This window comes from Abrus precatorius, unplaced genomic scaffold, assembly GCF_003935025.1.
Source record: "Abrus precatorius isolate BTA unplaced genomic scaffold, Abrus_2018 Scaffold9, whole genome shotgun sequence".
Lineage (NCBI taxonomy): Eukaryota > Viridiplantae > Streptophyta > Magnoliopsida > Fabales > Fabaceae > Abrus > Abrus precatorius.
The window spans coordinates 35147359-35171918 of NW_020874439.1; the positions used below are offsets into that span (position 1 = coordinate 35147359).

The window sequence follows — 24560 nt, forward strand, 5'->3', positions numbered from 1 at the left end:
AATTTTAACATTTATTTTATTCCTTTTCTGTAAAATAACAGTAAAAAATAAAATAATCAGTATTTATAAAGTTTTTTTTTTTGGTGAGTATTTATAAAGTTTAAAACTAATAAAAAATGAGATAAAAAGTTTACAAAAAATAAAAATTTCCCAGATATAATAATCGTGAAGTTGGGGGGTTTACTAGAAATAAAAAAAGGACTGAGGAGTGAGTTATTATCATGTCTCAATAATTTTGGGCCAAAGTGGTGGGTTTTCTATCCAAACACAATAAAAGTAAATCTTCAAAATTACATGACACGATTCTATAAAAATAAAATAAAATTACATGACAGAACATTTTAATTTTTGAAATTTTAAATATTTTCTTTAATTTTTTAATATAAAAAGAAAACAATAAATATAAAATATAGATATAGCATAAAAAGATTAACGCAAAAATTTTATAAACCTAAAAGATAGAAAAATAATAGGGTGAAGTCGAGGGTTTACTAAAAAATAAAAATAAAAATAAAAATAACAAAAGGAGTGAAGAGTGAATTGGTATTTAAAAGAGTGCGTGAGAGTGAGGCAGAGAAGAGAGAAGAGAGAAGAGAGAACAGAGAAAGAGGCGGCGAAACAATGGCGATGGATCCAGACGCACTGGCAAGGGCATTCGTTGAACATTACTACTCAACCTTCGACGCAAATCGTGCTTCTCTCGCTAATCTCTATCAAGAAGGTTCAATGCTTTCATTCGAAGGTCAAAAGATTCAAGGCTCTCACAACATCGTCGCCAAACTCACCTCTCTTCCCTTCCAACAGTGTCAACACTCCATCACCACCGTCGATTCCCAACCCTCCGGCGTCAACGGCGGCATGCTTGTCTTCGTTAGCGGCAACCTCCAACTCGCCGGCGAACAGCATGCCCTCAAGTTCAGCCAGGTTGGTCTTTTTGCTTTTCTGTTACCCACTTGATTAACTTTGTCAAAATCGCATCTTTCTTGTTCCCCTTCTTTTTCTCTCTACTGGGTCTTACTTGATTTTCACTATCCCTTACTTCACGTTCACTTGTTTGGATCTAGGGCTAGTGCCACCTATGCGTGATTAGAGTGATTGGGATTGTTTTTCCAATTTTGAGATATTTATGATGCTTTTTTGTTAATGATGTTTTATGTAACCAAAGAAAAGGAGGAGTGAAGAATTTAATATGATTGCAATTGCTATTTATTATTGTTACTGTTTAGAAGCATGTATGATGTTAAAAGGGAAAATAATATAAAGAGGGTAAATAGGCAAAAAAATTTAAGTACTCTCTTTTACATTCTTAGATTGGATTGAATCCGCACTCAATTTATTTTTGGTACTTCACGTTCATTTACTGATTTGCTATTTTATTTCTATTGTTTATTGCTATTTAATCATGACGACTAAACTTACTAATCTTTCTGTTGTCAGATGTTCCATTTGATACCAACGCCACAGGGAAGCTATTATGTGTTGAATGACATATTCCGTTTGAACTATGCTTGAAGAAATGGAAATAGAAGTTTGCCTACAGCTGTTTTACTTCAGACATTTGAAATTGAAAATGAGTTCTTTTTGGTTCGTGTTGGACGCATAATTGTGCCTCTTGTGTTTAGCATTTTCTGTTGTGATTGGTCAAAACGCTTGCAAGGATAAATTGTTCAAGATCCATGCATATTGTTGGTTGAAAACTCTAATATATTTGCTCCGAATGTCCCGTACAAATTTATTACTTAGAATTTGTTTATGCATGTCTTCTCATTTATATATTTTGTATTTGATTTGATTGCCAAAACTAAATGTTGGTTCTCATCATTCAGTAACAAACTTAAGCATATCATTATGAGGTTGCTTAGAATGTTAACTAGTACCTGTCTTCTTCAGAGTAGTGTGGTGAAAAACTACGATGAAGTACGCAAGTGATATGATATTCGTATTTTTCAAATTGTGAGCCCAAAGGCTTTTGCCCTTTCCTTTCCAACTCTTGGTCAAAGTCTATTTCCATTTCCCAGTTCAATGACTAACTGCCATACAAAGTAAACGTTTGCATTGAATGACTAACACACACCAACTACAATATTATAAATAAGAGAGTAAAAAAGAAAGATATATACCTCTTGGACTTTGAGGTAAATTGAATATGTTTACTACACGTAGAATCTGATTAGGATTGTAAAAGCAATTGATGTTGACATGAAGCCCTTGCTCCTAATCAGTTGTCATCTAAATTAGGGGAAATTTGACATTTTGGATACGATCGTAATGGCATTCATTATCCATGAATATGCTACAAGAAGATGCAACACGTATCAACCAACAGTTGCATATACCACAAGAAGTGGGAATGAACAATACAAGCAATACCTTAAAATGTTCCTTGGCATTTCTGTGGTCATAAATGAGAAGAGAACACTAGAGTCTCATTCTTTTCCATTTTGTAAACCTAAAGAAGGAAGGGATGGTGATTCTTGTGGTGGTGGGTGTTGCTTGTTGTCATCTTCCTGGCCATTAACATCTGGGACTTTCACAATCCCTTTCAGCATATTTCCAAAGGATCTAAAAGGGTGGCTTAGTCCATCTTTCATTTTCAAAATAAGAGATACCTCTGATACTTGCCATACTACTGTTAGAACAATCATCACTGAAAGAAGACAATGGGTCACGAAATTCTGCCTCTTTACCTTCTTCAGCTCTTTCATTATCTCTTCATTTTCGCTTCCCCCACCATCCTCATTCTCGCTTTCTGTTTTCTGAACCACACAAGCTTCGGATTGCTTCTTAACTGTCTCATCTCCTTTCAACATTTCCAACTGCTAATAATTGAGCATGCATGCATGTATGTTATCAAATATTAACGCATGCCATTAAATATTAAGATAGTTAACAAACTTTATAACAAAAAAGACCATATATAAGGATGAAAATGAAGCTCGCATGTTGTGTGTGGTGTGACATGAATTGCAGATACCTGAGAGACAGAGAGTAAGTGGGCAAGAGCGAGTTGGTATTCAGCGTCGTGATGGTTATGGTTATGTTGGGATCCTTGGACTTCGTCTCTGTTGTCGAGTATAAGCTTCTGAATTGCATGGTCTATGAGCTCAAGCCTTCGATCTTGTTCCATCGCCACCGGAGACAAATTTTTGTATAGACTTTACAATAATAAAGGCTCTTTCTCTGTCGGTTCTCACCCACCGTCAACATCTCTATTATTGAATGAAAACACGTGAGAGAGAGACGTGGCATATTGGTTTTGTTATGCCTTCTCTTCATCTCTAGCATCATCCAACTTTCCCTGTGGGGTTAGTGCTAGTACCTTTTTATGGGAAATTTGTCTTCACATCACAATGCCTTGGCCTTACTAGAAAATCATCGTTGTGATGTTGGGTGGGGTCCTTAAATTGAGTCTTGATATGTGGTCCAAACCATTGATGAAGGAACATGCACCCAAATCATCATTTAATTGTTATATTACGTATGTCCGTGTATATACACGTAAAATAATTAACCCCTTTGATTTAATCTTCTATTATTGATATGAAAATTGTTGCACTCTTATCAAATCAATCTATTGACGCTTCATATTTAATGAGTTACTAATGCATAATACGTAAGTTAATTTAGTGTAAAAATTTTATAAGTAGCTGCCACCAGAAACGGCTAAATTGAGACAAAAACTAGGACTTGCAAAGAAAAAATAAGAGAAACTTCGGGTATGTTTAATTTCTGTTTTTAAAATAGTTTTCTGTTTTCAAAAATTAATTCTAACACAAATCCCTTGAATTTTTAAAAACACAAAACTGTTTTAAAAACAGAAATCCCTTGAATTTGAAATCATATGCTGCTCGCATTGAAAGGACATTTTGTACATATGAATACATCCATCGCCATTATCACTTACTATATACAACCTAGACTGACTGACAAACTAAAACCAAGCTTCTTCAACACATCCAGATACAAATAACACATAAACAGTGAAGCCAGAAATTTATCAAATAAGAGAAAAAACTAGGAAGACAGGATCGTTTCCCAGGGAAATTGAGACAAATCATCATCTTCTATATTGGAAACATCCGCAGCCGAGGTTGATGAGGGTGGTTCATCAGTCGTGCTGCCATGTTTAACCTGTAAAAGAATTGAAAACATTGCAAGAGTTACTATCATCTTATTGTTGCCTCTCATAGTAAAGATATATGCACAATATTATGAAAGCCTTACGCATTAACAATTAGTTACTATTTGCTCAATCTGAATGCAAAAGGTGGCATAACTGATAGACACATCAAAAGACCTATTAATTGTTTCTTGCTTTTATTAGTTTATTTACCTTGGCTTGACGATACATCTGAAGCAAGCGACTATATTGTTGACGAGCACCGGTAGACTGGACCATGGAAAGCACCCTCTTCAAAGCCCTTTCAATTGCTACATGTACTTTCTCTTTTCGGAACACCTTAAGAAAATCTTCATCATCACTTTCTTCACCTGATTCCACTTCTCGCTGAACCCTTAGTAAACCAACTCGTTTTCTCCGCCATCGTAGCACAACCCTGTCCATGATTCTAACTGCCCATAATATTACCTTGTAATGCTTCCGAACCTGGTAACCCCTCACACAAGCCTGCCCAAATAAATGTAGAAAAGCTGAGGTTAATGGTAACAAAATTTTAGTTGCAGTTTGATGTTTGCCTGTGCATGTCTACCAATATTCATTTTATAAAGTATCTTAGTGCCAGTATTCTCCACATGCATGCAGAACTCTTGGAATTCATAACTGTAATAAGACTCACCATTTACGCACTTTTAACCAATTCGAAAAAGAGAAAAAAAAAAAAGCGTAATTAATTATTAAAAAAATTGTTAAAAGTGCGTAATTAATAAGAGGCTAGGAGGCTTGTGCAAGGATAGATAAATCGGTAATGTATTATCTATTACCTGTATCTTAACTACTTTTCTGCGGAATGCTAAGAATTCTTGGCGACCTTTATAACCTCGAAATTTCTTCTGAATTGATAAGGCAGCTAGATTGCAATCATGTAAGCTCCGAGCAGAAAGCACTGAAATGGTATCATCAATGCCACCTGCAGCAATACCATACCCATCTAGACCTGCAGCAGCGGCAGCTTCTCTTTCTTTTTGCTTTCTGAAAGAATGTGCACGAAAAGCAGCCAGTATCCGTGCAGCTGCCTGAGCTGCATTTCTGACAGCATCTAATGAAGCTTTTAGTGAAACCTGATCCTCACTGGCTACAAAATTTTCCTTAGAGACACTATTGACAGTTAACTCGACATCAAGTGAAGAGTCTTCATAAATCTCATTCTTTTCCAATGTGAGGGATGACAGATGGCTTGTTAGATCTACCTCTGAAAGATAACCTGCCAGTCCCTTATGGCCATGGCTGGCTGCAATAGATGCAGCAGTTTTACCAGTTGGATCTTGTGAAGTTGGATCTGTCACAGCTCCAGCAGATGCACCCGAAGCTATAAGTGAAGCAACCATTTTTTCCCTATCATGGAATAAAATATTTCAGTGACACAACTCCAGAACACTTAGAATGGAACAACTAATTTATTCAGGCCTCTATAAGCAGGAGTTTTAATCTTAATATCATTAATGACATAATCTGGTTTTAAGATGGTTTTGTCATGTGAGAAGACCAATAGAGGCCTCAAAAAGAAGAATTAGTCATATAGAGTAGGACAGCCAAATAAATAGCAAGAGGGGAAGGCCAAAGTAAACTCCAAGAGAAACCATTGAGAAAAACTTTTATTTAACTGACCTTTACAAAAGATTTGTTTTTGGCCCAACACAATGTCATTATTTAATTAATGTAGCTGATCCCATATGTGGAAAAAGGCTGGGTGGTTGATGAAATAAAAAACTAGGCACTTGGCTATGATTGATAAGGCTTTATAACATGTTCAATAATGATTGAAGCTTCCCCAATGATTTCTGATATGTGAAGCATCCTATTACATGTGGTTTACTGCACCCTAAATGAAGCCATCAATTTCTAACACTTGACTACCTGGGTAGGTATTAGAGACAGGCTCTACCAGTGCTTCTTGTTCTCTTTCTTTGTATCTGTATTCGCTTCTCTTAAGGATAAAGGAAAGGTTTCTAAACAGATTTTATCAAGCATATTTTGTTATCTTTGAAAGAAAGATGCTATCACAATTGCATGCCAATATCAACAGTTCAATTTTTTATTACCTCCCAAACCATGCAGCCCAATGAAGAGCAGTGCGTCCATTGATGTCCCGAAAATTTATATTCACACCACAACTTAGAATGGGGTTCAAGGCCCACTCAAAACCCAACCCAGCAACCATGTGTATAATTCCCTGCTCTTTCTTGGACAAAGAGCAGCCCGTCCCTTCATCTCTTTCATGAGATCTGCTAGAAAGCCAGAGTTGCAGCTTATCCTTCAGCAACTCTTCAAGAAGCCAGTTAACAGTACCAGATGATGTTCCACTGCCAGCCAACAGTGTGTCTATAATATGACTCCATGAATCATCATCATCATCATCTTTCTGTTTTCTTGAAGGATGATTTCCATAATCTATGCTGTCATCCTTTGTAGTTGAAGCAGAAAGGAGCATCTCTGCAAATCGAACAAGTAATAAAAGCTCTTTTGGACTACTACCGGTTTCTGTTTCCAATGAATTACAGCGAGTGCAACTAGTGGTCTTCTTTCGAAACTCAAACTCTCTGACTTCACTGCATGGCTCCCTATTTCCTGAAGTAATGCACAGATTAACCTTTCCAAGTAGACCGAACGGAGCTTCACAACAGATTACGCCATCCTGAATTATCTCGGCGGGAACTTCAACATCACCAAACATACAAGCCCAGTTAGAATCCGAGGAAGAGCAGAGAAATGTCCCAATAATGATCACCTGTTCATAGAACTTTGGAGTTTAGTATTCAAATAAAAAAATAATATTATGCACATCATATCATCCAGAAAACAAAAAAAGTTGGAAAGGAAAGAGCGTAGAGAAAAAGTATAGCCCTAAGAGCTTACATGACAATTCCCTAATTATTATATATATCATTACATTATACCAAAATAATTTCATACATATTTGAACCATGTTGTGTATGCATTTTAAAGCACTACAGGAACATAGATAAAGCTAAGCAGTAAGTGATAAGCACCGAAAAGTAATTACACTTTCATTATTCAGCAGATAATATTCCCTAATGCAAAGAATCAGAAATCATTACATGGGGCATAATAAGTGTTGAAATTAAAGTCACAAACCTTTGTCATCTCAGCGGCATAACAGTATTCTGGGGAGACTGCCCTAATAGTAAATTTCTGTTTCTGTACAACAGTCAAGCTTGAATCTACACCCAGAGGTTCTTGAATTTCGTCAAACAATGTTGCATAGTAGTTATAATTAGTTCGAGTTTCTCCATAAGAATATGGAGGAAATTTGACTCCATCAACGTCTTGAGGAAATGAGAAAACAGCTGGTGATATTGGACATTAAGGAGGGATGGAAGAAATTTTATTATGTGCCAAAAAGGGAAATTCTTTTGTAATTTAAAGTAAAAGTAAGTCATACAGTTTTCAGCATTATTACTGTTTATGTTTAGCCAGTGATTGTTATCCTGGTTTGCAATCATTCCCCTTCCAGAAGAAGATAGTGACATTTCCTGTTTTAAGCATAGAAATTATATTTCTTTACAAGTTGCAAAAGAAAGCTTAACACAAATAGAATCTAAATGACAGCTTTAAATGATAAAATTGTTTCAAAAGGTGCAGCAATACATAAATTATTTGCACATTCCAGCAAACATAAATTATAAACTCTTAACAGCATGAAATATGTCTTACAAATACTCACATTTTCAAATGCCTGGTATGCATGTTGATCTGGTAACTTGGTCACAGATGAGGGCTTACACGATTCCAGCACCTCCATCCAGGACATAGCTTTTTCATTTCCGTCAGGATAGTCGTCAAGTAATTCTTGATAATACTTATCAGTGTCATCTACAGAAAATGCACCAATTTCAGAAGATTTTGCTTTGCTATCTTTATAGTCAATGTTTAACTATAATAAGGAGTAGAGAAAACGACTACAAAGGTTTTTTAAATAAATTGAATGTGATCTAAAGCTGAATGTCCCAGTTTCAAAAGAAAAGTTGAGTGGATGAATAACTGATTTACAATGAAACACTTCAATGATCAATGTCTGAGCACATTTTTAATTTAATTTCTCAAGCACAAAAGCGGATAAACAACTTTACATATTACATAGCATATGGAGTTAAATATTTAAAGATGTTCCACATGGTTAATATATTTTTATGAAGATCCTTTGAGCTCCAACTAGAGCGATTCTAGATACAAGAAACCTAATTGTGAGACTCTGATTTTGAACCTTTTTATTTTCAGGTACCTGATTCACAATAATCATGCTACATGGCTTTTAAGATTCACATGAAACAATCCGGGAAATGGGTTTCACCTAAAGAAAGATTATAATAAAGGATGGTACCAGTACCAAATTGGAAGTATAGAAGATATGGCTATGCCAGCCTTGGACAACTTAAAATAAGCACGTTTATTATAAATTTAACTCAACGGTCATAGAAAATCAGCTGAGGGTGGAAGAAGCAGCCAGCATATGTTACTTAATTGAATTGAAACACTTACAAATTTCCTCATTCAAACTCAAGTTCTCTTCCAATTGGCGTAAAGCTTGTGTGTCAGAGGAGGTAACTTCTACTGACCCAAGACTGGAGAAATTCTGATTAGGCTCATATGAATCATCAAACATGGATGTTGTCCCTCGGTTATGAGTAGTATGTGAGCTATGACTCTGACTGAACACAGGAGAGGAACCTGGTAACAACTGTGTGACAGGTTCAGAATTCCCCTGCAAAATGTGTGTGTAAACAGTAATGTCAACTCCAGCCCAGTCTGCTGATAAAATTCCCAAGCGATGAACAAACTAAGAAAATAGAAGAGAGATAGCAACAAATGTGAGAGGAAGATTGAAACAATTGTCTAAAGAATGAGATACAAGAGGAAAATTGATCTTACAAGGGGAAATGCTCCTTTACACTTACAAGGAAAATACAGAGGATTGAAATTTCAAAAGAAAAACAATAAAATGAGAACACCGAAAAGGTAGAAGTGCTTCAAGTAACATTTCAGAAACATGTTAGGAGTTTAGGATAGTTAGCTTTGTTGCACAAAAAGGATTCCTGCCTCCATTTTTCACACTTCTATTAAGCTGCAAGTACCATATTATGTTTATCTGATCATGTTTTGGAAACTCACCTCACTTGTTTCTCTATAATGCACAAGAACAATATGCTCATATTCCCTGTCAAGAAACAACAGTGTATGAGCAAATATGAACATCCATTACAATAACATATTAACAAGCAAACAAACACTTAATTAGTTATGTATACTGAAGGTTGATTGTGTTTCACAGTTAATGTAATTTTATCTTGGTAATTGAGGTTACCTTTAGGATGAGCTTTTTTTATGTAGATTTTAAAAGATACAACAAGTAGTGGCAAGCATAATAAAATGACTTGTGGCCAGATAATAGTTAAAATTTACTAACGGGTCTAATATCCAATAGCTCCGTCTCTGAAAAGTACGGTTCTCCTCTCCATGTGCATAGTAACAGTTTAGGATTTCAACATTTCCAACCTAATCATACAGATTAGTATGATCAATCAGATCGAGAAAATCAATACATAAAAATCTATCAAAAGACAAAGACAAAGACATCAATATAGCAGAAAAAAGTGAATTATATTTAAATCCAAAACTTGCTCAATACCAGTATCAGTTACGTCTCAATGCTTTGTTACAACTCTGTACATAATGAGTGCTAGACAAACAAAGTACTTACTGTTTCTCCAAAAGCATTTTCGAAGCTATCTATGGTGCAGAGAAGACTAGGAAAGTGATTTGAAAATGAAATTTCTAACAAGGATCTTTAATTTTTTATGAATAATACTTTGTTTCAATATTTTTGAAATTTGAATATTTCTTCTTAATAATTTAGTAGATTTATGGACTATAATTCCATCTCTAATACCTACAGTAAACATTTGCAGCCTTTTGCATTTAATGCAAGAAAATGAACAAAAGCCTAGTAGAAATACATCATGCATGCGAGGCATAATAGCATCAATGTCAAATTTTTATTAATCAATTTCCTCCAACAAATTAAAAGGAAAGCAATGAAGTAGAAGCAGCTCAAATTCAAATTGGTAGAAGACTGCTATTAGTACACAGCAATTACTATATATTCCATCTCATTTTGTCCCTGCATAATTCTTATGTGAGACCAAAAGAAAGGAATTTGGTAGTGCAAATTGCAGCATTTACATACATCATAAAGCATGTCAAAAGTGGGAAGATGGTAGGGGCTAACATGAGCTGCAGTAACCTTACTGTACTAGTGCCCAGGCTCACCCTCATGCAAAAAAAAATTAAGGATCATAACATCACAAACACTTTCAACAGACCTTAAGCCGTTCATGTGCTTCTCCCACAGTTCTTCCATCTTTTTTCTTCCGCCAGTTATGACCATCTTTACGGAAGAAACGCATAACTCTTCTATTAAACAGAAATAGGGATCCTCCTATTAAGAAAGTCAATTGGCAATGAAGTTGACAATCAGTAACATGCAAGAATCACTAAAAACAGCCATTCACTTCTTTCAACAATTTTCATAAAGGGCACAAGGATGTTACCAGTTGGTTGATGAAGGGGCCTGTCAGTGAACTCGCACTTCTTGTGATTCTGTAAAATGTAAAGCACTTCTACAGGCTTGAGCCATCTTCTCTTAGCTTCTTGAAACAGATCATCAATGTTGTATTCCAAACCTTCCATGACAAATTAACAGTGTCAAAATCATCCACTGATTCAGAACGCTTCCTATTATTTCTTCTTTCTTTCTTCCTTTTTCATGGAATAATCATTTGAAATGTGAATCATTCAGAAATTTGGCCCATTAATGTTGACCACACGCTGATAACGCTTTACTTTATATCAGTACTATACCAATGAATTACTCCTCCATATCACTAGGAAGGACAATAATTGTAAAAACTATGATGTAAAATAAATGATGTGTCGTCCTCAAAGTAGATTATACAGTATGGTCCAAACAACTACCATTCATATTCCACTCGAAGGGTGCATGGTACACTTTATAAACAAAGTTGCAGAGACATAGACAAGTCGCAGGAGAAAATCAAACCAAGTCAAATTTAACAGAAAAACAACCTTATGCATCAAATTGATTTATAGTATGGTGTATACTTATGAAACCAAACATAGCTAATAGGAAGTAAAATTGAATAACAAAAATTAGGAAGAGAATGGTTTTACCAGGTGGCATATTAATTGATGGCGTAAAGGAAAGAAGAATTAGAAACGGAGAAGTTGCATTTGCAACGGAGACTAAGGACTTGTTTGGTTCTGCTTCAGATTCACCAATCATCACCAGCACAAATCAAACTTAACAAACCACAGACTCGAACAGTGATCCCTTGCTTTGGCTAAGGTTTAGTGAGATATAATTTTAAGCATATTTTCCACTCAACTCTGAATCTCAATTAACTCAAACCTTCAGCAATCACTTCTTCCAAGTATAGTCGTTAACTTTTTTCTTTTGTCGTTTCATGTAATGCTCTTTCATTTTATTTTTTCCAAGTTTATAGGTCATAATTAAATTTTTAAAAATTATAATATTATATAAATAAGTTAATATACGCGATTAAGAAATAAATAGTATTAAAAGTAATATTTTTTAATCTTAAAATATAAAAAATTAAATTTTTGTTTTGGGTTTGATAATGAAGAGAAATATAGATAAGGTGTGAACAAATGTAGATACGTGTTGTGGGTTGTGCTGACCTGAACTCCCTCGTGAAGTCGTGAGTAACGTGAAGTCGGAGTAACAGAGCAAAATAGCATCAAGTGCAATACGAGGTGGTCGTGGCTAAGTGCTAAGCACTACTTGAGTTGACGTTGACTGGATTGACGTTGACTTAGCCTTCACTTCCTTTTGAGATTTACACCAAATGCAATTGCAAGTGCAGTTTTATAAATACAATATGACAATAATTGTCCGTTTTCTTTGGTTTTTTATTTTCGAACGGAGGAGATTAGAAGAATCAATCTTTTTTCAAACTCCAAGTTTCCCACTTGTCCATCCTTTGATAATCTGTTTAACCGTGTAACATTAATTGCTTGCATTACTTAATAAAATAATACGAGTTTTTAAAAATATGTTGATTTTGTTTTTACTATTTTAGTTTATAAATATTTTTACCCACAAAAAATTATATACACTATTTTCAAAAATATTATTATTTTTTCTCCGTTATTAAAAGACACGTGTCACTTTTATGTAAATATAAAAGTTTATAGGTTGAAATAATAGAAGATTTTGTATTTTTTTAATTTTTAATTTTCTTAACTTTTATTCCTATAATTTTTTATAATTATTAAATAAAAATTATTTAAATATACTTTTTCATTTAAGGCTTATTTTATAAAATAGAAGAAAGCAATAATGGAGGATGATTTGAGTTGAAATCAAGTATGAAAGAAATTATAAATAATAAATATAAAAGGTTAAACATAATAGAGAGAATTTTAAATTTTCTCTAAAAAGAAGTGACTTTAAATTTTTTTGTTTAGTATAAAAATTATTTAATTAAAATTAGGTAATATTTTAAAATTACATTTTCTTTCTATACATATATATAAATAGTAAGAATTTAAAAATGTCTTATCTAAATATAAGTTTAAACGCTTACTTTATTCAATAATTTTTTTATAAAATATAAAATTTATAATTTTAATTGTTGAATCATATTATATTACTTTTACAATTATACGCAAAAAATTTAAATAAATTGAACATTAATACATAATACATGATCGTATTCTTTTACAACCTTTTTAGTCTTGCTTTTGCAGCGTCAAGGTTTTTTTTTTTTTTTTAATAACAATTTTGTCATTACTTAAAAGGCAGAAAAGACAGGGCCGAAAGAAGGTCCAATGGCCCAGTGGCCCAGGTTTGTAAACATAAATGGGTGGCTATAATTCCTTGCTTCTACATGCAATAATGTGTTATTCTTACTGTTATAGATTATCATTTTTTCAGTGTACTGTTTTTAGTACATCAAATTTTATATAATTTTTAGACAATGAAATAAAAAAATTATTATTTTCCCCTTTTCTGTATTTCCACAGGGTAACGTGTCCAGCTAGGCAATGGTTCGCATAAACAGTGTCACACAACACCAACATTTGAATCATTCGATTAATTTCAACTGGTGAGACAAAAATTAATTGATTCGATCTTATCTTATTAGTATGTTCTTCCATCAATCAAAAGCCATACGAAAAGGTCGATTCAGGTTGTGCTGCCACGTGACCATTGCTTTAACATCAGCCACCCCACTATTGACTAAGACATGCACCAAACGCTAACAAATTTTTATAATTATTCCACTCACTATATAAGATTTTGAAGCTAAGATATCATCTTCAATTTTGTATTTACTTTGGTGCCAATGGCTGATTGGGGTCCAGTGGTGATAGCAGTGGTGCTGTTTGTGGTGCTAAGCCCTGGTTTGTTGTTTCAATTGCCAGGGAAGAATAGAGTGGTTGAGTTTGGGAACATGCAAACCAGTGCCATGTCTATTTTGGTTCACACAATCATCTTCTTTGGCCTCATCACCATATTTCTTATTGCTATTGGTGTGCATATCTACACTGGCTAATCAACCCCTCTACTTTATTCTATTCTTTTATTAAGGTTTTAATTTATATACATGTTCTTCTTCTTTTAATTCTACTTCTCTCTGCCCTTTGAGATTCTTGCATAGGAGCACTTGGATTGGATAGAGTGGTTGAATGGATTCATGCACAACCTCATATCCTATGTTGTTGATGTTTTATGTTTTGATATTGTTTTCTTTAATTAAATTAATTGCGGATGGATCAATTTATGTTTACATATGCTATTTGTTTTCTCCTCGTACTTTTGAGTGTAGTTAAAAACAAAGAAGAAAAAGGAACAACGTTTGGTGTTGTCTCTTTTTTGTTTCTACCATAGTGGGAGTAGTGATTTTAATTTGATTTACTATAACTGGATTCTCGCACTTGACCCTTGAAATTAATTAAAAACCCTGTTGTTTAAGGGCTATTTTTGTTACTACATAGAAGACTAACCCAAATACTTTTTATCTAAATTAAGAACATAAAAGGGTCATTATGTAATACAAACGCCACATTTTTTATTCTAACTATAACTAACAATTAGCCTTTCTTTAGTTACTCGTTGAAAAATTATTACACTTGTTCTTATAAAGGATTATGATTTTTTTTTTGGTTAGGTTATGATTGTGGATGGAATGAAGAATGATTGGTTTTGTTAGGTTAAACGTTCGTTAACCATTAGATTCTATTCCAATAAAAAAAATCAAATGCTCACTAAATCTAGCACTTTATTCTAGTAGTTGGACATATCAAATTTGCACTAAAAATAAGCATTAATTCAAATGCTGGTACCCTATATTTATGGCGTGTTTAATTTCATTTAAATAAAAAATTACTTAATTTTTAAGGCTTTTTAAAATTTAATCAAGATAAATGTTTATTTTTAAAAATTACTTCAACTAAACCTAACAAATTTAAATATAGTTTTTTTTTTATAATAATAAATTGAATCTATCTATTCTTGATATTTCTTTCTTTCCCTATAATAAAGTGGTCACTTTGCTTTAATTCTTAATTTCTTATAGTAAAAATTCTCAATTTGTTCTCCTAAAAATATATGTATATCGCATTTATCTTAAAATTTTATTTTAAATTTTGACATACCATATGAATAGAGACGACATGTCTTGATTTAATTTAAACAACTTTAACTAATTAAAAAATTAATTTATTTTCATTTAGTATAATTTATTGTTGATGATGAAGTCATCCATTTTTTTCATTTGTAAGTTTTACATACTCGAAAAATTTGTTAGTATGGTAATGCTTTTTGTACTTAAAAGGCAATATCATGATAATTTTTTTAAGAAATTAATATCATAACGCATATAGTAATTATCAAAGTGAGAGTTCTTTCCTTTTTACAACTTGAAAAATTTAAAGGAGCCTATCAGCTTTTGTTGCAAGTTGATAACCTTTAAACACTAGTTTAATAATTAATTTATTTAAAGTTGAAAATTTCACAAGGAATAGATGGTGTTTGAATTCAGATAAACAAAGCATCTAAACAAAAATATACATTTTAAGAAACCAAGTGAAGATTCTATCACTTTTAAATGCCAAGAAATGTCTTTCTTTACTCCATCAATCAAATTTTGAAGTTGCATAGGAAATGTTTAAAATATTCGAACCTTTCTTTAAGCATGTCACAAGAGTGCACAATAATCCAACATCAAAACAATATGCAAATAAATAATATCAGCTACTAATGCTACAGACCCAGCAACCATTAGATTCCAAAATATTCTTCTTAATCCGATACAACCCCCGTTTCAGGAGTCAAATCATGTTTTCCTTCTCTTTCTACATAATATATGCCAAGTTTAGAACTGAACCAAAGGAAATTCAACAGCATAAGCTTAAGAATTTAAGAGGGTGCAAATTAAGTTAAATAAAGTAATTGATAACGAAAGAAGGAATCTGGGAACAACCCTTCAATACCCTTCAGAATTTTACTTGGCTGTTTCTAATGCACAGAGAAGCCATATCCCCAAAGTTGAGTAATTTAAGAGCCCATTATCCATGATTCTGCATCTAATGAAAGGACAAGCTCTGCAATCTTCAGTAACTTGAATGTTCAATAGGTTGCGTGAGGCAGCACAAAACCCACTATGGTACTCCTCAGTTTCACTCTCCATTTGTCACTTCACAAAAGCTTCCACTCTGAAAGCAACAACAAACTTTATTAATTAAGCCATTAGGGTCAGGCTCATGATTCAAGGAATAATAATAAGAAGTTGAAAATGAATACCCAAAATGAAGATAAATGTCCCATCAGGTAGATAAACCAGAACAAAGGGTGAGTTCAAAACTTTACGACCAAAACATGATATTTAAGCCTAGTTTTTCAAAGTGGAAGCGATGAGCTGCAGTTTATGTAGGCTATGAATCAAAACCAATTAATGGACATAAAAAAGAGTAAATTAAAAAGACAAGTAAAATATTACTGTAAGCGTGGCACAATTTACCCAATTAGCTAGGTTGATTTTAACAAATGCACCCCATTGAACCTGTTCTGAACATCTCACCCAGATATCTTGCAATCTTCTCATAAATTGCATACCAAATTAACAAAGATTTCCCAATAAGAATATCCAGAAAAGAAAATGGATACAGTTTTCTCAATTTTTGTTCTAAATCGAAATACTTTTAAGACAAAACTAATATGCATAGCCTTTCTTTTCATGTTCAACAGAGACCCCTGCCCTAAAATGTAAGGTTATGGAGAATTCTACAATTGCTGTGGTTTTGATACCAACCATCCATGTAACTAGCTTTCTAAGAAAGCATAATGAAACTTAGTCATGTTTATTATTATGAAGTTAGAACATTAATTTTAATAAAACATTCATTACAACACAAAATTAATTTAGACAATCATGTTCTCTATAGTTTAAAATCAATTCCATTAATATTGATTTTACGAAATTTTAAATCAAATACTAGTCCTAGGAAAAAGACAAACATCTATAAGCTATGTACAAAATTTTCCGTTTCCTGACAGTGAAAAACGTTATCATTAAATTTTGTTTCACTAAAACTAAACACTGCAACTCTGTTTCAGTCTCCGTTTGAAAACTATTCAGAATTAATTCTTTTCACTATAATATATTTTCAACATAAAATCTTTAATCAAAATTAATTCAAACCCAAATTTTAATTAAGCTTAATAATTTAAATTAAGTTCTGCCAAATACAAAATAAAAACTTTGCATTTACAAGAAAATACAAAAACAAAAACCAAATATCATCTTCGAAATCCAGAAATTTGAATAATAATTATCTAACCGGGAATACCCGTACGCGGCGACGGTGGCGCGGTGGCGTAACAGAGAATGGAACGGCCCAAGACGGAGATAGAGGAGACGATTCCGGCGACGTAGAGGACCATCACCAATCCCAGAACCCACGGCATCAACATGAACCCTATGAAGAACGTCACCGATCCACAAAGCATCAAAGCCAGTGATATTCCGAGAAGCAGCGAGGCAAACCCCGCCGGCGAGATCTGAGGCTGCCGCGAACGCCGTGACGGCGGCCCCGGAACATGATCGGAGAAAGTTAACGGCGTTGGAGGTGATCGAATGAGGTTGAAAACGAGAGCAGAGAGCTCGCATAAAGCTCGAGATTGCTCTTCTTCTTCTCTTCTTCTCATCATCTTTCTTCTTTTTTCTTTTACTTTTTGTCAAAATTTGATGAAACAGAAGAATTTAATAATTAATAAATAAACAAAAGGGAGGTGGGTATTGCTAGAAACGAGGCAATTGGATAAACTTGCTGTAACTTGCTTGACCTCTGCTTTGCTTTGTGTTGAAGAAACAAAAAAAAACGAATTTTGACGTTGAAAATTAAAATGATATGTATGGATGAACGAAAAAGAGAAAAGGGTATTGGATTGGTTATGTTGAACAGCAATAACGATGTTTGGATTTGGATTTGGTTTGGATTTTGGATATATAACACAAAAAACAAAGTGATTTGGGTAGGAATGCCAAGAAGGAAAGAGGGTACTTTATCTGGAAGCATGCTAAGCGATTAGATTGGTACACGTCATTCATGGTCATGGAATGGGAAGTGACAATTATATTGTTCATATTTTTTTATTATTTATATTTTTTTTAGTTTACTAAAAAACTATTATTCTTATGACTGACGTAAGACCTTATCTTGTTCCAATTTTAATGAATAAAAATGTTTGTGATGCCTGTTGTTGTTGTTGTTGGTCTTTCAAGAACTCGACAACTGGTGAAGCCTCCTTCGCTTCAAATAAGTCAATACAATTTGTTTGACGTGAATTATGCGTGTCACGATAACTATTCAAATTCTCTTTTCAATAGTCATTCATCGTACTATTATGATAATTATTATTGTCATCCTAAATCCTTTTTGAAGATAATATAATTCTCGGAGATTAAAAAAAAAGTTAATAGATGAAATTTCATCAAGGTTGTTCAGCAGAAAATTTTCTTGAATTCATGCTTCTAATAGGAAAACGAGTTTGGACGTGTTCCAATATTTTACCAAACAGACCTTAATTACATGTCTGGTCTACGGTGATATGGAATGAATGAAATAAAATAGAAATTCACAGATCCTACGTAATTAGTGTTCATACTATTACGGGTGAGACGGTTTCAAAGGAGAGGTGCTGAAAGTAAGAAAAAGATAAATTAAAAGGACTATTTTTTAATATTTAAAAATTAAGCTTAGGAACTATTTTGTAATATTTTTAAAATGGCAATAGAATCTGTTTTATAATTTTCTAAAACTACGACATTACTAATTCTTACATAAGTTTTAATTCTAATTCTATTGAAACATTGTGATTGAAAAATAACAATAATAATATCTATATAAGTTTTGTCCCAAAAGTTGAGAAGAGAAAAACACAACTTTTAAAGAGATAGCACACGGAAAAGTTGAGGTGATTGGTAGATATTGAAAAGGCAAAGGGTGCAAACAATAATTTTATTATGAAAGGGAAGAAAGAGTGATGGAAGGAAGGAGGTGGTGTTTATGAAAGCGCACACACAAAAACATTGCTTATATTGTTCCTAGACGGTAGACACTGGTGTATATAAGTCCATTACATGCTATCACAAATTTCTCTTTTCCTTTCAAATAAAATTGAAACAGCAGGATCTTCATTTATGCTTCACAGTTCACAATCTCTCTATCATGGTAACCATCCTGCCATGTAATTATTCATGCTTGGGCCTGCTGTCACCACTGATACTGGATCAGGCTGATATCTGCGTTTCAAGTTTAAACAAATTTTAATATTAAGAATATGTAATATAATAACATCTATGGTTCATATGTTGTTCCATTAGCCCGTCACCCCTTAATATTAATTAACATGATTGCAAAATATAAATTGTCATGCAATAGTGTGCTAATATATGGATTATTTGTACTTTATAGACTCTGTCAATTCCAAACAACTACGCATACCCTACAATCTCTTGCCCCATTCTTTCATTTTCTCTCATCATTATCATGCCAACTAAAATTTGTCCCTGATACAATTTACAACTATGCATAAATCAATAATTTAACAAAGTAGATACCCAATTTGTAACGTTGGCTCACACTCCAATGGTTGAAAGAGATCGCCCTGGGTTTGACCTGGATGGCGGCCATATCCCATATCTTCAGCACTGGGATTCATTTGGAGTGGATTTATTTGATACCCTTCCAACTGCAATTAATAATAAATGCACAACTCACTTAAAATTTCAATAGTTATTGAGGAGGGTTTGTGCATTCAAATTTAATTGTTAAATCATATCTTCCTAATAATTGTTTTGGTCATGCATGCAGTACTATAACTGTTTCCCTCATCTTAATCCATGGTCATTATTTCAAAAGTATAAATCATATATATAATTAGAACTATATATGAACCTTAAATTAATTGAGCGATTTTTTAATTTTAATTAATTAGGTTGACATGTTTCTTACCCTTTGTCTGAGAGCTGTGTTTGCCTCACTTAGCAAGTGTTCCTTCACATGTGACATAATTTATAAACTGGTGAGCATGGGGAGGAACTTGCTGAAAGAAGATAGAACATTAACAAAGGAAAGGAAAACTGTTCTGATACCTTGCGTTGAAGATCAGAGAGCTGATCCAGCATGAATTGGGTCTATAGGATAAAAAAAAAAAAACACACACACACACACAAAGTTAGGAAAGCATATATATGAATACCGAGAGAAGAGTTGACCTAGATGATTGACTTAAGGATGTAACAATGTTTTGACGTAAACTTGAGTACCCTTGTGGATCTGATTTGCTTCAAAGATGAATCTAGCTGTCTTTCAAGTGATTCAAGCTCTTTGCTGCTAAGAGGGCCAAGATCTTCTCCCATAAGGTTCCTAATTAATAAGAGTATCAGTCAAATATATAAATATCATAACTTTAATTAATATAAAGTGTATAATATAGCTTATATTTATAAATATAATGGAGCACCTATACCTCTGAGAACGCTGTAGAGCTTCATAACGTGCTTTCAGCTTCAAGTATTCCTGTTGACTGCTTAACTCCTACATGCACCCAAGGAAGCAAAATCAACGTTGTTATATAGTTAAGAAGATAGATACATGATGATTCGTATAGACACCGACAACTGTGCCCTAATTGACTAGTTGGATGGATAACAAAGTAAATGGATAGTTATTATCCTTTTTTGGAACGCACACAATCATCAAAATATTAATGGGCGACTCATACATTTAGTGTGCAAATTAAAGAGTCTAATTTTTTAATATATATATATATATAAGTTTTATGTTTTACAAATTTAAAGCACAAATTAATGCAAAATATCAACATCAGGATTTTTTTTTATCATACGTATAAATCAAGAATATTTATCGTACATGCGAAAAAAAAAAGAAGAATCAATTATGCATTAACAAACCAGTGTTCCCTAAAGTATGAAACCAATTTTGTTGGTATATGTTCTGTGGTATTTAATTAAGAACAACTTAACAAATTAATTAGGTAGGCATACTGGTAAACGTTGCTTTGAAATACTTTTCGATCAAATTATCAAGAGCAGAACTACTAACTTAGAGAAAGGAATAAGAGGAGCGATACTATCATCTACCATTTCAATAAATACTTTTATTTATTTTTATAAAATTTTATATTCTTCTCAAGTTAAAAATAAAAAATTAACCCGTTTCTCTCTGAAAACCTTTCCATCCAAAGCATAGCCTGAAGATTGAAGGGCACCGTTGCTTCAACTTGATTTTCTACAAAGAAACACGAGATCCAGATCTCTTGCATGGAACAGTAGCCAAAGTTTTGTCTTCACAACAGATTAATTGATAAAAATAAATAAATAGAGAGAGGAACTTGCCATTATTAATTTCTATAATATGAAAGATAAATGAAGGCAAAAAATTCTATATAGATGACCAGAACTACCTATGGTCTAGTGGAGGATTGTGTGAGCAGGGATTCTATAAGAAATAGATGCAGCTGGGAAAGGGTTGGCGAGAAAACAAGATTTCACATTTCACCAGAAATCTAAGGAGGATTCTGTGCTTTAAGCAAATACTTCAATTCTTATTGAATAAGTTTTTTTTTTAATTTTTTTTATTTCATATAGTAGTTATGTTATAATTTTATCATAAACCTTATTTTGATAAATTAAAACAAGTTTTTTTTATAAGTTCTATAAAAAATTATAAAACTTATTGACAATTTTTATAAATTCTAATAAATTCTGTAAATCTTTTCAAAATGTCTCTTAATTTAATAGTATTTTCAATGATGCAAACATAACCTGCTAGTGTAGGCCTATATATGTTTGGCTTATGATCAATTGGTTTATTATCTTTAAGCCAAGTAATGACATGAACTACAATTCAAATGATTGAAGATTTCTTTCGAAATAAAAAGAAAAACCATTTCAAAATCTCGAACCCATATATATTCCTAATACGTGATGGATTGTAGAGCAAGAGGCATTATGTCAAGACTGTTGTATAATTCAACAAGCTCAAACTAGTTAGGATAAGTATATGTATTCCCTTGTATGTATAAAAAAAGTTAAAAATGAAACATAAAGAAATTGGTGTGATCAAATTAGGCAAGTTAAATGCAGAAGTACTATATTAAATAGGGATTATGGGATGATTCACCAATACCAAGGCTTCCCTTGTTGACACATTGGCTTCAGGAGCTCCATAGTTGCATTTCTGGTACCTCTCTAGCGTTTTGAGCATGCTGCACGTTGAGATAAAATAATGTTTATAAACATTCAAAAAATCGTGTGTACAAAATATATAATTCTATAATTACAGGACAGATGTACATAGTTGTACTTATGCTTCAAAAAAGGAGGGAAAAAAAAGGAAATTACTGCTTAGTTAACATGTTTTATTTAGCAAGAGTTATAACAATATTATTTAAAAGTAAAATCGAAACGTCTTTTGACCTCAAAGTTGCTTTTAAGTCTAATTCCACCTGGCCAAAAGATGTTGATTTTCTCAGGCAAAGAACAACTTATAGTTAGTTGATCGATTTTTTCTTTTTTATAAGACAAATATATTAAGAAAAAGTTCAAGGGGGTTCTTCAAACCACTGCAAAATAGTGATGAGAAACCCAGGCCATTGATACGCACCAAGGTAGATCGATATTTAACTATAAAATTTATTATAGAAAGTTATGTAAAAATATTTTTTTTAGTATCACAATCTATTTTATTAATTTGTTTATATGTTTCAAACATGCCATTAATCATGCATCCAAATACACCATGAGATGTGAATATAAGACCTTTCTTCTATATATTACTAAATAAGAGATGGTATCAAAATCAAATGATGCTAAAGAAAACGGATATATCCTATGGATAACAAAAGAGGTAGCTCACTTCTTAAACCCAGAAGTAGACACAGGGAACATAGCATTGTTCGGGTGTGAGAGAGAGAGAGAGAGAGAGAGAGAGCTCTAGAAAATGAGAAGAAGCAAATTTGAAATGAGAAGGCGATGTATGTCTAGAAAATGTTGGTTTGTCTAGCCACTAGCTAGGCTTTGAAACATTTATAACTCAATGAAAAACATTTCAACGCGTGTATTCTTAGAATGGAGAAGGAGATAGAGGTCAAATTATATATCCACTGTATACTCGAAGCCCTATAAGAAAAGACCATTCTGATCCTGATTGAACATAAGTATATCAACCTGTTATAAACATGTCTCCATCATGATAATGATCAATTGAAAAGAAAACATCAAACGTACATCTGCTTTCAAATAACCTATGAAGATAAACGAACACTAAAGCAAGTGGTTGAATCGAAGCGAAAACACAGCTTTGCTTTCTGGTCATGGTTGAAAATCTAGGAAGAAGTGAAAACCCCAGGTAGATTATAAGGCAGAGAATTATTTAGTACAATTACAAAGCTTGATAAAAATAAATAAATAATAAAGAAAAATTAGCAAGCTAAGGCAAATTAAAAAAAAGAAGACAAAAGCTTTAAATAATATACAAAGAGAAGAAAGAAATGGACAGATACTGAGAAAACAAAGAACTAATTGTAGAAATATAAGAAACCCTAGCTAGGCCCAGAGATGTAAATGAGAGAGTCCCTTTGGCTTGAGTAAAAGAAAATGAAAAAGAAGGAGACATGGGTATTGGGTTAGGTTTGGTTGTTTGAGTGATTCTTAAACACTGAAACCAAAAGCAGACACTGGCTGCTAAAACATCACACACAACAAATAATTAATGATGTGCTTTTTATTTCCCAACACTTGAATTGCACAGAAAAGAAGCCTGAGCAGACCCCAAATGGCTTTTGGGAAAAGCTTTTGAACCAGATCTGATTCAAACACAAATGAAGCAAAAAAAGAAATTTTGGATGGCTGGGTTGAGACCCAAAAGAGGGTAAGAAAGAGAAAGGTAAAGGGTTGGGGAAACACAAATTAAAGAACAAGGAAGAGTTAGAATAGTCAATACAACAGTGATCCAGCGTTGTTTTATTATATTTATATTTGTTTGCGTTTCCAGTTGCAGATCTAACAGCAACACCATCACAGAAATACTCAACCTGCTAAAAACGCCGAGACATTCACAGAAACGGAAAAACTCTAAACAGTGAAAAAAGAAAATCAACTTTTGCTTCTTGTTCTCAAAAAATTCAAATAAATAAATAAAATTTCAGAAACTGGCAAACACTAGCTGGTCCTCTTCAATCACTGAAAACAGCAAAAATCAAAGGGAGAGAGAGCTTCGGAGATCTCGGAAGCAGAATCAAAAGCATTAAAAAATTTGAAGGAAGAGAAAGTTGTGGAGAACAAGAAAGGTTTCCTGCAGTTCCTTTTTTGGTGCTAGTATGTTTTATGTGCACATACACATATACAAATATAACCTATGGTTTTAGAAGAAATAAACAAAAAAAAGTTTCAAATTTTCTTCTTCTATATTTATTTGTTTTTGTTTTTACATTTTAGTGAATATATATACACACATATATACCTTGAGCTGCTGCAAAACTCGTACAGCTTTCCTCTATTGGAGAAGATGATGAGAGCAACCTCGGCATCACAAAGAACGGAAAGCTCATAAGCTTTCTTCAAAAGCCCGTTTCTTCGTTTCGCGAAGGTCACTTGTCTGTTGATCTTGTTCTCAATTCTCTTCAACTCCACTCTTCCCCTTCCCATCTTTCTCTCTCTCTCTCTCTCTCTCTCTGCCCACTAACCCCTCTTCTCCTTTTCTTTCTTACACTCAAATATCCACTAAAAAAAAT

General features: G+C 33.1%; 6 protein-coding genes across 20 annotated transcripts; 2 read left to right on the forward strand and 4 right to left on the reverse strand.

Moving 5' to 3' along the window:
- The first annotated feature begins 532 nt into the window (after positions 1-532).
- Positions 533-1826, forward strand: LOC113850227 (nuclear transport factor 2A-like). The gene is made up of 2 exons (XM_027480669.1): positions 533-924; positions 1438-1826. Exons 1-2 carry the CDS (start codon positions 622-624, stop codon positions 1510-1512), a joined length of 378 nt encoding a protein of 125 aa, XP_027336470.1. The 5' UTR covers positions 533-621; the 3' UTR covers positions 1513-1826.
- Positions 1827-2422: 596 nt separating this feature from the next.
- LOC113851391 lies at positions 2423-3211 on the reverse strand. Of its 2 annotated transcripts, none has more exons than XM_027481857.1 (2): positions 2975-3211; positions 2423-2816 (listed from the first exon to the last, which is right to left on the reverse strand). In XM_027481857.1, exons 1-2 carry the CDS (start codon positions 3125-3127, stop codon positions 2427-2429), a joined length of 543 nt encoding a protein of 180 aa, XP_027337658.1. In that variant the 5' UTR covers positions 3128-3211; the 3' UTR covers positions 2423-2426. The 2 variants fall into 2 exon arrangements, with proteins under 2 accessions (XP_027337658.1, XP_027337657.1); XM_027481856.1 differs by having other exon boundaries at positions 2423-2819.
- A 383-nt stretch (positions 3212-3594) lies between these two features.
- Positions 3595-12074, reverse strand: LOC113851645 (calmodulin-binding transcription activator 4-like). 6 transcript variants are annotated; one of them, XM_027482191.1, is made up of 13 exons: positions 11387-11916; positions 10747-10878; positions 10519-10634; positions 9603-9691; positions 9308-9353; positions 8678-8900; positions 7863-8011; positions 7599-7671; positions 7274-7485; positions 6220-6905; positions 4942-5512; positions 4334-4627; positions 3595-4131 (listed from the first exon to the last, which is right to left on the reverse strand). In XM_027482191.1, exons 1-13 carry the CDS (start codon positions 11496-11498, stop codon positions 4015-4017), a joined length of 2820 nt encoding a protein of 939 aa, XP_027337992.1. In that variant the 5' UTR covers positions 11499-11916; the 3' UTR covers positions 3595-4014. The 6 variants fall into 6 exon arrangements, with proteins under 6 accessions (XP_027337992.1, XP_027337991.1, XP_027337995.1 ...); XM_027482190.1 differs by having other exon boundaries at positions 3617-4131; positions 7581-7671; positions 11387-11686; XM_027482194.1 differs by having other exon boundaries at positions 3696-4131; positions 11915-12074.
- Positions 12075-13584: 1510 nt separating this feature from the next.
- On the forward strand, positions 13585-13794 carry LOC113849817. Its single transcript, XM_027480003.1, has one exon. The coding sequence runs from the start codon at positions 13585-13587 to the stop codon at positions 13792-13794; it is 210 nt and encodes a 69-aa protein (XP_027335804.1).
- Positions 13786-17749, reverse strand: LOC113849815. Of its 7 annotated transcripts, none has more exons than XR_003502145.1 (3): positions 17090-17599; positions 16044-16131; positions 15495-15955 (listed from the first exon to the last, which is right to left on the reverse strand). XR_003502145.1 is itself a non-coding variant. In XM_027480001.1 (2 exons), the coding sequence occupies exons 1-2, from the start codon at positions 17448-17450 to the stop codon at positions 15939-15941; spliced, it is 378 nt and encodes a 125-aa protein (XP_027335802.1). In that variant the 5' UTR covers positions 17451-17600; the 3' UTR covers positions 13786-15938. The 7 variants fall into 7 exon arrangements, 3 of the variants coding, with proteins under 3 accessions (XP_027335802.1, XP_027335803.1, XP_027335801.1); XR_003502144.1 differs by having other exon boundaries at positions 15501-15955; positions 17081-17749; XR_003502146.1 differs by having other exon boundaries at positions 15526-15955; positions 16044-16158; positions 17090-17533.
- A 1219-nt stretch (positions 17750-18968) lies between these two features.
- LOC113849165 (MADS-box transcription factor 1) lies at positions 18969-24474 on the reverse strand. 3 transcript variants are annotated; one of them, XM_027478862.1, is made up of 8 exons: positions 24290-24474; positions 21950-22034; positions 20274-20338; positions 20071-20170; positions 19897-19938; positions 19757-19798; positions 19363-19493; positions 18969-19044 (listed from the first exon to the last, which is right to left on the reverse strand). In XM_027478862.1, the coding sequence occupies exons 1-8, from the start codon at positions 24472-24474 to the stop codon at positions 18969-18971; spliced, it is 726 nt and encodes a 241-aa protein (XP_027334663.1). The 3 variants fall into 3 exon arrangements, with proteins under 3 accessions (XP_027334663.1, XP_027334662.1, XP_027334664.1); XM_027478861.1 differs by having other exon boundaries at positions 20274-20341; XM_027478863.1 differs by lacking the exon at positions 19757-19798 and having other exon boundaries at positions 20274-20341.
- Positions 24475-24560: the final 86 nt, after the last annotated feature.